This window comes from Ylistrum balloti, unplaced genomic scaffold (genome assembly GCF_031769215.1).
Source record: "Ylistrum balloti isolate Yb309-2 unplaced genomic scaffold, AGI_CSIRO_Ybal_v1 Utg371178, whole genome shotgun sequence".
NCBI lineage: Eukaryota > Metazoa > Mollusca > Bivalvia > Pectinida > Pectinidae > Ylistrum > Ylistrum balloti.
This window is the reverse complement of record NW_026782642.1, coordinates 23,092-36,944: the sequence shown is the minus strand read 5'-3', so window position 1 is coordinate 36,944 and position 13,853 is coordinate 23,092. Positions and strand designations below refer to the sequence as shown.

Below are 13,853 nucleotides of genomic sequence, written 5' to 3'. Positions count from 1 at the left end.
CACTGCACTGATGTTTGTATTCTTGGTATTGCATTGTAAAACGTATGTCTGGATAGGTAATGCCATGTTGATGAGGACTGGCTTATAGTCATATAGATATAAATATATATCCATGTTCTATAAATGTACAAATGGAATACGATTGTTTTTTTCAAATATATCTCATATGTTTAAGTACGAATTGTACCTACTTGAACCTGCTTATGCATTATTTTTCGAAGGATATGTATATGAATTTACGTGACGTAAAATATTAAAGAACATTTCAAAACAACTCAAGACAAATATCTTACTTCAAAAACAATACGTTATAAGTCCTGATACATGCTTTATCTAGATTAGTAAGCCGACCTAATGTTGAACATAGTATAGAGACAGATGTTGCTGTCATTAAAAGTTTAACGTTCCAGGAAGTTTTTACGCTCACAGAATCAGAATTTCAGTTGGTACCAAATGAGGCCACAAAGGAAAAAATGAACACAAGAACATTTCTAATGACGTGCTTCAAAACAGTTAACTGCAGTTCATGAAGAAAGTGAAAATTGTTTACTGGACGATTTAGCAATTATATAAGCGACAACTTTGGAAACAAAAAGACTTTGAATGTGATGAATTGTTGTCTGTCATAAGAAATCTTGAACTTGAAATCATATACTATATACACGGATTTACCTTGTCGCAGCCACTCAAAGTACCGTGATGGAATCCGGAAGTGAAATTGACATTGATAGACTGATATCCACAGACACCTATACCGTACCGGATGTTTTGACAATCTTCGCCAGTGAAGGATAGATCTACCCAATCATCTGAATTGCAGACTTTCGAAACAATATCGTTATTGATAATGTTGTTGTGTTGTCTATACGTATCGATGAATTGCTGTTTTGCAATACTTTTTAGAAATATTTATGTCACAAGGGATGTTACACGTAATTGTTTCAAGTGAAAGAGGCACATAATGTTTATAAAGAATAAATCTTATAGGATTTGCATGAGTAAAAAATTTGTTTTTAATAGAAAATACACGGAAATTTTGTGAAAACGACCAAACTGATCTTCTCATTTCATGTGTTGTTCAAAATTCAGAAAAAAAGAATCGTATAAGGTTAGTTGATTACTTGTATGATTTCGAATTTGTACGGATTCGTTGAAGATATCTATAACTGCAACAGACATATGTTGATATTATGTACCATGGTGAAATTCATATTGATTAAGACGTGACATACATGGAAAGACCTTAAATGCGATCCAATGCATATGCATCATATTACTGCCAGTGTGTCTGCTTTCACATCGACAAGAAATATCTACTCCATGGTACCTGGGACATACTACATATTATCCTATCAAAGTTAAGGAGAATAAAATAAGCATACAGAATGTAGCTTACCATATGACAGTCTGATGTCATGGCGAGACCCTTTAGCCGCACATCCTTTTATTAATATCAGGAAGAGAACCACGAAACATGACAGCGAAACCAGGGAAGTCTTCATGTTAATTTAAAGGTGTTGTCCTTGATTCTAAATCTGTGGTATATCAATACAGTATATATAAAATACCAATATGCTGATTAAAAAAAAAGTATGAAATTTGTATTCTTTTATTGATTTATTGCATATAATCATTGTATCCAAAAAATTGAAAAAAAATTGTTGTTATAAATCACTGTTGTAGTATAATGCTAGTGTTTGCTATGCTCCTAATTCAAATTTAAATTTTCACGTCCTCAACAATCATTTTCTCCATTACCCGTACCCTGTGCTAAACAAGTTTCCATATCGATTCAGGCTGTCATTTCCCACCAGCCCCTGCCCTTTACAAATATCAAACACCTGGCTAGCTCCCTGTAACCAGACATCTCAAAGTCATTTTATCTTTTTGTAGACTCCGCTATCTACTTGACCCAATATCCCCTTTATTATTTAGTCGGATGTGGAGTTATCCATGAGAATATTTATCTACTTCACTACTTATCCGTCTAACATATATTAATTTGGAATATGACAGCACCATTCTACCCTTTTGACCTAAAAGATAGTCACCAGCTTGCCGATGTGAGTCACACAATGACATTTATAATGAAGTGGAATAAATAAAGTCAACGTTTAAAAAATAAATTTTGTTATCGATATTAATAATTGTATATTTGTTGTATCTTTAAAATTATATTTTTTTTTAAAAATATGATAATGATAATAATGACATTTATGATAATAATAAAAATACATTTTTATAATAGATCAATAAAAATCTACTTTACCTTTTACGTACAGGAATAACTTGCCTGCCGTAAATTACTTTCTCTCTTGTGTATTTGATCAATCTGTACCTATATTTATATAGTCTATTACAAAAAGCTTTGCTATAAATAATACATTGTAATAGATGTGAGATAACATATTTATTGTTTATATGTCTATTGTTTCTGATTGACCTACATTGATAGGAAATTTTCAACAGTTAAACTAACATTATGCTTTATTTACACTAGCCATAAATATAGACCTCCTTTCACTTTGATGGACTATTTATTCATTATAATGATTTTTATGTCATACTGTCCGAAAAGACATTTCTTATCGACCGAAAATTGAACAAAGTATTTGTTTTTTCCCCGTTGAAATGGTTTGACTTGTTTCAATAGAATGATGGATTTGTCGCAAAAGATTCGTGGATCATGCTAGACGTTGATTCTTAACCTCACAAATTTTACATACTACTCATGTAAATGAAAGCACAATCATGATTCATATGGATACATAAACGATCAAATATGGCACATTTGAAACATAATGAGGGATGTTATGGGTTTTAGCATCCTTACGAAATATTATTATTGTAGAATTAATGAAAATTATTTCATATCTCTTTCTTAGATATCTTCAAATTCCTATCACATTATGAAAATAAACATCAGTTTCCAAATATTTGTTATTGCTACCTTTGCAATATTTTTTTTTTTTTTTAATTTGTTAAATGAATTTTACATAAATAAATGCTATTCAGGAATTGTAATCGACAAAACCTATCTTATCTGTACCACCTATTTACGTACCAAGTATTTTCTCCAGTTAAGTCACCAACAAAATGAATTTGTTTTTATGCGCGTACCAATGGACTAGCCATTCTCTGGGTATCGGTGTATATATCCAAACCAATGCGGAAACCAGATATTTGAAGGGAAGGTTAAATATCTGAAGGTTATATATATAATTGAGGGCTTTTAATCAATATACATCAAACTCGTGTACAATTACGACTGTTGTTTAATTCTTAAATCTTCGGATCAATATCATTACTGTATATGATGCATTATACTAATATATTAACTATTTAGGACACTGTAGCACAATTGACAAAGGAAGACAATGTTTGATTCGTGCACTGTACACAGGCATATATATACAGGGGTACGACATTATACAAATATCACACATCAGATTAGAAGTAGGTGTATGTATTTCCGATGACAACCTCAGTCGTATCAGTAAATAGATTATTATATTACAGTTTCTATATATAAAGCGAAGGAGAAGGTAAACAAAAGTAAACAATAGGGAAAACAATCCTGTATGCGTTTACTATTTAATTGTTTATTTTCTGTCGATTGTACTTTTTTGGGTCAATGGGATAGTTTTCTTTTTCAATGTTTACTTTGTCTAGTAGCTGTGGTTATTGCATCACTCCAAACATATAAAATAGTATTGATATGAAACATCTAACTATCTCTAATACTGTTACCCTTTATCTCTTGTTGATGTTATATAAATAAGTTCAATGGCATAAACTTAATTGTGAGCGCAATAACAAAATATAATGTTTGATACACTCAACAAAAGACGGCATACTTTTCACGGAATACGTTAGTATATAGGGCATTCATGAATTCATATATTTTATCTCGTACGGTTTTCAACAGCTGGTGAAAAACTACCGCGCATTTTTCAATTTAAATGTTGAAATGAAAGAAACAAATACATGTATATGATTATCTGACAACATACAAAAACAGACTGACAACTTCTACTATGTTTTATGTTAACAAAACATTTCTGTTCTTATACCGATTTGCTCCATAAGGAATATACCATCAGGATCTACGTAATATTCCATCAATACCCAGGTATTCATTTTGAGTATCGTCTTATTTCATTTACAGAAAATAATTCTGAAACACTTAAGGCAAAACGGAAAATGACAATTCATAGACAATTTTATTCAAATTACAGAAATATGTGGTTTTATTGGCAATCATGATATACAAAATATGTTATTATAGAAATTATCAAAAGCAACCACATATATGGTTACTTTGATGAACGTATTATGAAGCTTAAAATATCCTCATCAGATTTGACAGAAAAAAAGCAAAGGGAATGTAGTATAATATATTTGGACACATTTGTCTTCTTAGACTAAAAGAATCACTCCCTAATGAAGTTCACTTTCACAATGGCAAGAGCAGCCACAAACAGCGCAATGGCGTTGCTCAGTTCCGCGCCCAGCCCTGAAATAGAAATAGCCATGATAGTATGGAATTAAGCAAATATTGTAATGTACAATAATACATCATATACAACACAAATTCAAACAATGATTTTACGCCATGCTGAATTTGATCTGATGAAATAGTAAAATAACAAATTTAAAGAAAACAACCCCAAAAACAGCGATTTTCTAAAGTTTCTTGGTAATGTTTAATGTTCTAGAATACATGCAGAATGTCTTAATTTACTTACGTCCTGCCCTGCTAGTCAGAAGTGGATCTATAATGGCTAAAGATGCTGTGGCTTTTTCCATGGTAACGTCATCTGACAAACGGTTGATTCTTTTCCTCTTAGTTTGTGAGCACCTGGCCTGTTTAAAAAAAGATAAATTCCAGATATTGCATATTTACTAATATTTCGCAGATGTCCAGGTAGTATTTGAGGATGAAATTGGTACAAATAAATGGAAATGAAATAAACAGTAATTGAACATATTCAAATATATTTTTCATCCACCGTGAATCAAGCTAAATTGCGGTTCGTATATATTATTGTAGAGTACATTCGCCATAACTACTTAAAAGTACATGTAAAATGATTGTCTAACACGTTAAAAATGAATAAATGGATGAATAAGTCGTCACCTACCAGCTCACATTCATGTCCTCCATATCCCTCTGGACACACACGCACTGTGCATGTGATAGTGATTTCTTTTGATGCCCCTACAAACCGGAAGCCGTACATGGTGTTCGTGACATCTTTTCCATTGTTTGTCCACTTATCACCAAACACCTCTTTGTCGTGTTTACATCTGTAGCATTAAATGATAACATTCCGTAAAAGAAGAGAAAATTATACTATGATGTATTGGATAGTACATTTTTAAGGAAACCTACACAACATAACCTATTGATGAAATATCAAGATAAATTACACCCAAAAACTGACAAGGATTTTTCTATAATCTAAAACTTTTTTTTCATCACAAAAACGTATTAATTTGTATTGCGTTGTTCTTTACCGTAAACTTTTAAACACAACAATATTGTAACTGTATGTAAACATTATTGCATTGTAATGATTAAATGTCGCCATTTACCTCACTTGGAACAGTAATATCATGTATGCTTTCTGGGTATTGTATATTAACAAATACGTTCATACCATTTATATCATACTGTGACAGAATATTAAATGTCTATGTAAAGGACATCAAGAAGAACAATAGTTTAAGAAGCATAACCTTTAATTCAAAATTATGATATACTCTAATGTAAAATGCATTATTTTGTATAATAAAGAACTTGCAAGCAAATATGCTCCCACGCAAGACGTTAGTTAACAGGGAGAAAACAAGGAAAATACCAACACAATCATAATTCAAACTGAATTCAACTAAGCTAGGGCAAACTATGAACAAAAGAGAGTTTTACAAGGAAACTCATGTAAAAAGTACAACGAGAATACAACCAGGTGTTCCGGAAGAGTAAGCGTCTTTTATTTCATCGACGACACCTGTCATATAAACCTTGGTCAATCTAAGTGAATAATGTAACGTTTTCAAATGCAAACAAGGTTTTCAACGACAGTACCAAGAAGCAAACTAACGAACATCTAACACGTCCAGCTTCATATCGCTGGGAAATAGAATACACGTCTTTCTCTCACAGGTAATTTTGACAACAACTACACTTCCCCATGATCTTCATCAACCTACTCCCGAAAAATTTTGGTATGAGTTTCTCTGTGAGTTGCCGTCATTTTGCACGAAAGTCATGATACTGATAACTGGCCCTTGAATATGGAATCGATCGCGATATGTTAACATCATATGTTGGGGATGGAAATATTGCTATCCACAAATAGAAAATAAACAATAAGAAAATTGGAATGATCGACTAAAGAATATGTGACAACTATTTCACTCTGAAAGAAATCGATCAGAATATCTAACTTAAGAATATCTCAACAGCAAAAAAAAAAAAAAAAAGATATGAATGAAAGAAATGGACAAAAAGACTCTTAGGATGGTAAAGAACAATGACATTGTTTAATGTAAGACAAAACAAGACAATGTATTTTCTTAATACTTATAGACACGAGCTTACGAGAATCTTCATTCGTAAATCTTTTAGTCTTATGTAGAAAACGAATTCTGTTTTCCTTCCGTATTCATGAATAATATCGAACGTTTCCCGAATGATCGTATCGTAACTAAGACACAAATTAGGGAAATCCAGTAGCTTTAAAAGGGAAAGTTAATGAGAAAAAGAAATATGTACATACGTTTCGGTTGAAGATCTTTAAAAAATGCTGTATTCTTAGTTTTTTATACGGATTTTCCTTATAATATTCAAGATATTGCTGGAAGGATACTCAGATCTAATATCATCAATCGTGGGGACGATGGAGTTAAGCAGGCCTATTAAGTTACATGGCTATGTTCATTATTAGCTTTGTGCGTCAATGATAAGGGAGTATTTGTTTATGTACAAATGTGGAGATCCCCTACATTGGTATATCACAATGGAATTAGTATCATTCAATATGGTTATCATTTTAATAAACAACCTCAGTATAGCTTATCTCCAAAAATAAGACATCATACGGTTTACATTGGTTGGGTCAAATGTACTGTTCAAGAGTATGAATGAATGAATGCATTAGACAAGTTAATTTCGGAAAAACTGTATCATCAAGGGTGTGGTCAGTACATCTTTCTTTCATCAAAATCGGCTAGTTATCTCATGTTAAGCTCCTCGTCGCGTTTTTCGTCTGAAGTAGGATACTACAGATAACCTAATGTAAACACTTGATCAGGGTGTTGAGTAAACAAGGCATGGTGAGTGAAATATACAAACGTTGAAGACAAGCTCTTTCTAGTTAGTTTCATATATCATATAGTTTGATATCAAATAAATGTCATTATATCACAGTGGAGTAGAATCTCTCCTGCTGAGCTTTTGAGGGGTTACCTTGTTTAGAGACAGTGATTTCTATAAAAAAAAATCAGGGATTTCCAATCCATAAGTGTAAAACCGTATGCCAAATAAAAAGATACTAAAAAATTAAAAGTAAAGGTAGTGTATCACTTTCAATATACATACCTAAATAACTAGGCTTACTATTTTTGACAGTTGTGAAATAGAGATGGAGTTGTTTGCTCAATCTTACAGATATCAAAATGTACCTTATTTCGTTGCCAATCATTGCACACACCTCTAAAATAAAAAAAAAGGAAAAAAAAAAAAAAAAAAAAAAACAAAAAACAAAAACAAAAACAAAATCGAAAAGGAAACAGAAAATTGAAACAAAATAAAATAGATAAATAAATAAGAACAAAATAACCAAAACACAGCCAAAAAATAACAATAATGTTTGATTAATTGTTAACATGTGCGAGTCTTAAACATGTATCGAATCCATGGGCGTAATTGTTAACACGTACTAGTAATTGTTAACACGTACTAGTCTTAAACATGTATCGAATCCATGGGCGTAATTGTTAACATGTACTAGACTTAAGCATGTATCGAATCCATGGGCGTAATTGTTAACACGTACTAGTCTTTAACATGTATCGAATCCATGGGCGTAATTGTTAACACGTACTAGACTTTAACATGTATCGAATCCATGGGCGTTATTGTTAACACGTACTAGTCTTAAACATGTATCGAATCCATGGGCGTTATTGTTAACACGTACTAGTCTTAAACATGTATCGAATCCATGGGCGTTATTGTTAACATGTACTAGACTTTAACATATATCGAATCCATGGGCGTTATTGTTAACACGTACTAGTCTTAAACATGTATCGAATCCATGGGCGTTATTGTTAACACGTACTAGTCTTAAACATGTATCGAATCCATGGGCGTAATTGTTAACACGGACTAGTCTTAAACATGTATCGAATTATTGGGCGTAATTGTTAGCATGTACTAGTCTGAAACATGTATCGAATCCATGGACGTAATTGTTATCACGTACTAGTCTTAAACATGTATCGAATCCATGGGCGTATCATTATTATGACCAAATAATATAATCATTTCGTTGTTAAGCAAAGCACACACCTCTAAAATAAAACTTTTAAAAAATGGGCGTATTCATTATCATGACTAATTGAATTGCCAAATATCACCAATAGTAGCCCTATCCGAGGACAAAATTATAATGAAATGTCATGCTACATCATGAAAATTGAAATCTATTATGGATATCTATGATTTTGTAACACAATTTTTATTCAGTTTTTACACTTTAGAAGAAATCAAATGAGACCTAAAGTATACTACGGTCGTAAGCTATTCATGAACAGATATTGCGATCACTCAATATGGGCACGTATTATCGGATTAATAGAGTAAACCATCCCAAATAAAAGACGGTACGTCAGATATACAAGGGAAAAGTAATTCAAATTTCGAATCAGAGAGAGTAAATCCAAATACAGAATAGGATATTACAGATGTTCAGTCTTTCTATGACTAGTTAGGGATGTTAAGTGCTAAATTGAGAAACTAATGAGATGACCTGGAAAATCAAAACTGATCGCGTGAAATGTTGAAATCTAGATGAGAAGGCGTGAAAGCCAATTCCTCCATAAATTTCTCATTTTTAGATAAGCAACATCATACAGTAAAATTGACTAAACATAGGCTTCTTTTACCCTGTCTCCTGCCACAATATGTATTTCTTGCCATTGCCTGTTGCCTTACATTCGGTTGGCTTGATACTGGTTTTTGCTGCAAGATAAATTTACAAATGTTATTTCATGTTCACATGATCCTAGCAATTTAATCTGAATGCAACCAGTACACAAAAGTGTGGAATAATTGAAAATGTTTGACATGTTTTGTCTTTGTAATGAGTTTGTACATTAAATTGAATATAATGCCTTTGATGAATGTTTTATACATGTGTACTAGAGGTTACATGCTATAAGAAATATATTTTGTCTAGGCATAATTGTTTTATATCATTGAACATCATTATGTGTGTTTGTATGGTAGTATTGAAGGTAATTTGAAAATGTATCTGGATCATATTCAAACAGCAAGCACATTATCACGTTTTGTTGCGAATACGAAATCTGATAGGCTGGATTTATCTTAAAAACAACGTCATTATACAATGGTACTAAATGATGGTTTTTAATTGACAATTAACGCAATGTCCTGAAGGATGCATTTAAAATGACATCGCGGCAAATATGTTAATTTTTGTTAATGATTTTACGAGTTTTATACATTTCCATTTAGGTTTCTATGGTGATCCGATATTCACAGTATATTTTCAAGGTCATTTTTGACCACTTCTTTTGTTCGAGAAACTCCTCTCAAATTAAACGCTGATAAAGTTACGGAAAAGTTTTGAAGGCGTGGCAGTCTATCCTGTAAATACGAACACATGATGGCGGGAAGAAATGATTGCACCAGTTAAGACATAGTAACTATTATCCTGTTTTCCAGAAAAAAACTACTTGGTTACTCTACGGCAATTCAGAATTAAGAAATAAGTGACATTAATCTCAAAAATTGTTGCGCGTGCGTCATCATTTATGACGGAAAGATTTGTATATCCAGACTGTTGATCAAATGGAAAAGGATTAACATGTTTATGCACATATCTCAGCGAAACCCAACAGGCTTTGTTCATAGGGGGATATATTTGATAAATATATGCTATAATGGAAAAAGACGCCCCCCCCCCCTCCCTTCTAGGTCTAGCTAGATATGTTCACAAATATCCTCCCTGCCCTGATGATGACGTCACAACATGTTTGCAATTGCGTAATACACGAATCAAACAAAAATGGCGACTCCTATGGAAACATGTTTAGGGCTAAAGAATATGGTTTCTACGTCAGAGTAAAAGGGGAGAAAGTCGAAATGGACGGGCCAAATCCCACACTTCACAACTGGGAAACTGTACTGGCGGTAACTAAAGTTTATGGAAGAGAATAGCCAGTGAAAACAAACGCAGATGCAGCGCTGTTGTTATTGGTCAACTGATCATTCGACATCATGGTTTTGTTTTTGCAGATTCGCTTTCAAAATCATCTTTTGATAAACGATTGCATATTCTAATTTTATATTGGCAGGGGGTGTTTCCATCAATTTCGCCTGTCCGACGTGACCACAGGAAGGATATATTAACGCTCACAGTAATTTGAATTGTCATAAGAGATACATTAACAAAATGGAGCGACAAAATATCTTTGCAACCTTGGCGGAATATCCCTTTCATCTCGATGAGCAACAGAAATACAGTCTGAAAGAACTGACCAACGATATTTCGCTTAATTTTTTTCAGGCTCGCCGTTGTTAAGCTTTCGTCGACAAAATGAGCTATGAAGGTATATTTATATATGGTATGATGAATGGTATTGGTTGATGATATATTTTACCTGGAATGGTTATGGCAATCGTAAGGGTTTGGCCAATAGTTGCCTCCGTAACAGTTGTTGTATTATCTTTGATAGTCATGGTTAAATTTGATATCGGAGTAGATGTGGGTTTTGTCGCCATGTTTATGATATGAGGACTGACTTTTTCGCTGAAAAGAAAGAAAATGAACATATATAGTTCAATAAATGCAGTACGATATACCTGATACAGTATCAGATATGAAGCTGAGCGACATTATAAAAAATGATGAAAACCACTTATGGTTATTTGATTCGTCTTTATATTGTCTGCTAGGTTTTCCTGTAAGATAAAACTACCTTGGAGGTTTTGTTATAAAGTAAAGCACAACAGAATGCGTTTGGAAATGAATTTCGCTGTCATATAGCATTTGACGAAATATTAAAAAATAAATACCTGATTTTTTCATCAAATGTTACGTTGAGGTAGTAAGGCTTGATACTGACATCCTCACATTTGATTTGAAAAGTTTTGAAATGGTATCCTCCGAGTATTTCTGTACCACTTATAGCCTCAAGTACGATATCGACCGTAGTGTTCTACCAAAACAGAAAAGCAATATGCATGTCACTTTGTTCTATATAGTTTTTCTCTCCTTTCAAAATACTGACGCATTTAAGATATATAGTGCTAACATGAAATTCATGTGTGTTAAAGTGACAATTCAGGACGTGGTGTATGTATATAGACTGCATATGAAGGATACTTGTAATTTAACTATTTTATTTGCATTTTCTATGAGGACGCATTGTGGTTATTATTACCTTATTTCATTTGTAAAAATATATGAATGTTCAAAAATATATTTCATTTATGTTTATCTCACCTTTGTGCAATTTGTAATCACAAATGATCCATCTGTCTGGAGCTCTGGATCGGTGCAGTTGCCTACATCTGATTGGTTGAGATATTTAATTGTCAAATTAGTTAAGGAACCGCCGCCATTGATGATATGGATATCCCCTTCTTCTGTGCAATCTTAAATAACAAGAATTAATAATTATATAGATAGTGAGGTTTTGGCTTCTTTGAATCTAACTATTCAACTTTACCAAGCTGATATTAATCATTCTTGTTGGACAGAAAGGCCGCAAACGCGTGGTCTTATTGTGTGAGGAAACAGGATTACCCATAGAAAAACCACGTGATCTGGCAGATCCACTGGAAAGATGATACCTCTGTATATATACGCGTATATAATACACTAATAGATGATCGGATTTGTTTTCAACCTCAAGACAAGGAAGTATTGTTCTTAAAATATATGCCGTCACTAGGATTACATCTGTGTTATAAATTAGTTGTGAAGATTATCTCAATATATCAAATAGGCTCATATTGTTAGTAATTACGTACTGTAATAAAACGTATCTGGAATAAAAATTGGTGTCAATACTGAATTTTTAGACGGAGCAGCTGTTGAGGTTGATTTAGGTGATGTTGAAGTTTTAGGCGGAGCTGCTGTTGAGGTTGATTTAGGTGATGTTGAAGTTTTAGGCGGAGCTGCTGTTGAGGTTGATTTAGGTGATGTTGAAGTTTTAGGCGGAGCTGCTGTTGAGGTTGATTTAGGTGATGTTGAAGTTTTAGTCGGAGCTGCTGTTGAGGTTGATTTAGGTGATGTTGAAGTTTTAGGCGGAGCTGCTGTTGAGGTTGATTTAGGTGATGTTGAAGTTTTAGGCGGAGCTGCTGTTGAGGTTGATTTAGGTGATGTTGAAGTTTTAGTCGGAGCTGCTGTTGAGGTTGATTTAGGTGATGTTGAAGTTTTAGGCGGAGCTGCTGTTGAGGTTGATTTAGGTGATGTTGAAGTTTTAGTCGACTTTACTGTAGTGACGCCGAGGGAGGCGATGCAAACCTAAAACCAGTCATGTCATTAATCGCTATAATTAAAAGGATACTGTATATGAATCTTTTTACAAAACTGCTGTTATCTAACATTGCTGTAATTGAAAGTGCAATTTGTCAAATAACTTACCATTAGCAGAATAAAGGTCAATCCGTGCCGTGCCATTTTTAACTATTTGATTTCTTCTGATCTGTTGTAGAATATAAAACAGAAATATATATTGTAAGATTAAAACAATAATATTGATTTTGGATAATCATAATAATAATAATTTGTTTTGGTTTACAAATGCAATTGGATTATAACAGAATTTCGTATACAATTCCCGTATCTATAAAGTATCATATAGATTCGATCGTTTATTATTTGGCAAATTTTCTGCTTATAAACATGATATAATAATAATAATGTCATATATATGCAAATGGATTTTAATAAGTATTTGAGGACATTGAGTTGCTTAACTGATCTGATAATTGCATACCATTAAGATTTCACGCCAACTTAAGTACGATTTATTGTTGTTTTACACGAAATCCATACATTTTACATAAAGATATCAGCATGTAATGATGTTTTAAAATGTTTAGAAGTTTGATGTATGAAATGTTCGGTCTGTTTATCGATATAACAAAATATAACATCCAGATGGTTGTTCGTGAAAATACAAATAAAAAAGCAAATCTGTCATATAGTACATGTCACTTAAGCAATTAAATAAATCTTGTTATTTGTAGTAGTAACTGTCTTAAACAATATAGAGCCGAATTTTTCTTATGATATTAAATATGAAATCGATATGTGTGGCTTTGGGAAATGTATGTAAACGTATGTGCTTCAAAATCAAAATCAAATGTTTACTCGTCGACATATAGAACACACTTCAAATCTTAAATTTGAAATCTAATTTCTATGAATACAAAACATTACTTGGCAATTTTATCGAAAAACTTAGAAAAATCGTTTACACTGACGGTTATTTATGCAAAATGTATGACAACATGTGCTATCGATATCTCTACAACACCATGTTAACGGAAAAATAAGATCTATACAAGATGAAAGATTGATTTA

General features: G+C 32.6%; 1 protein-coding gene across 1 annotated transcript; it reads right to left on the bottom strand.

Annotated features, from left to right (window-relative positions):
• Window positions 1-4,433: 4,433 nt before the first annotated feature.
• LOC132561215 (uncharacterized) lies at window positions 4,434-12,944 on the bottom strand. The gene is made up of 9 exons (XM_060225945.1): window positions 12,909-12,944; window positions 12,293-12,788; window positions 11,763-11,914; window positions 11,333-11,475; window positions 10,918-11,066; window positions 9,178-9,253; window positions 5,145-5,310; window positions 4,749-4,866; window positions 4,434-4,516 (listed from the first exon to the last, which is right to left on the bottom strand). The coding sequence occupies exons 1-9, from the start codon at window positions 12,942-12,944 to the stop codon at window positions 4,434-4,436; spliced, it is 1,419 nt and encodes a 472-aa protein (XP_060081928.1).
• Between the last annotated feature and the right edge of the window lie 909 nt (window positions 12,945-13,853).

Excerpts from the sequence above, each read along its gene's own strand:
- LOC132561215 (XM_060225945.1), bottom strand. The coding sequence starts at position 12,944 with ATGGCACGGCACGGATTGACCTTTATTCTGCTAATG. Across the intron at positions 11,915-12,292 it reads TCCAGATACGTTTTATTACA|ATTGCACAGAAGAAGGGGAT; the intron begins GTACGTAATTAC and ends TTGTTATTTAAG. Across the intron at positions 9,254-10,917 it reads GATTGCCATAACCATTCCAG|CAAAAACCAGTATCAAGCCA; the intron begins GTAAAATATATC and ends TTTATCTTGCAG.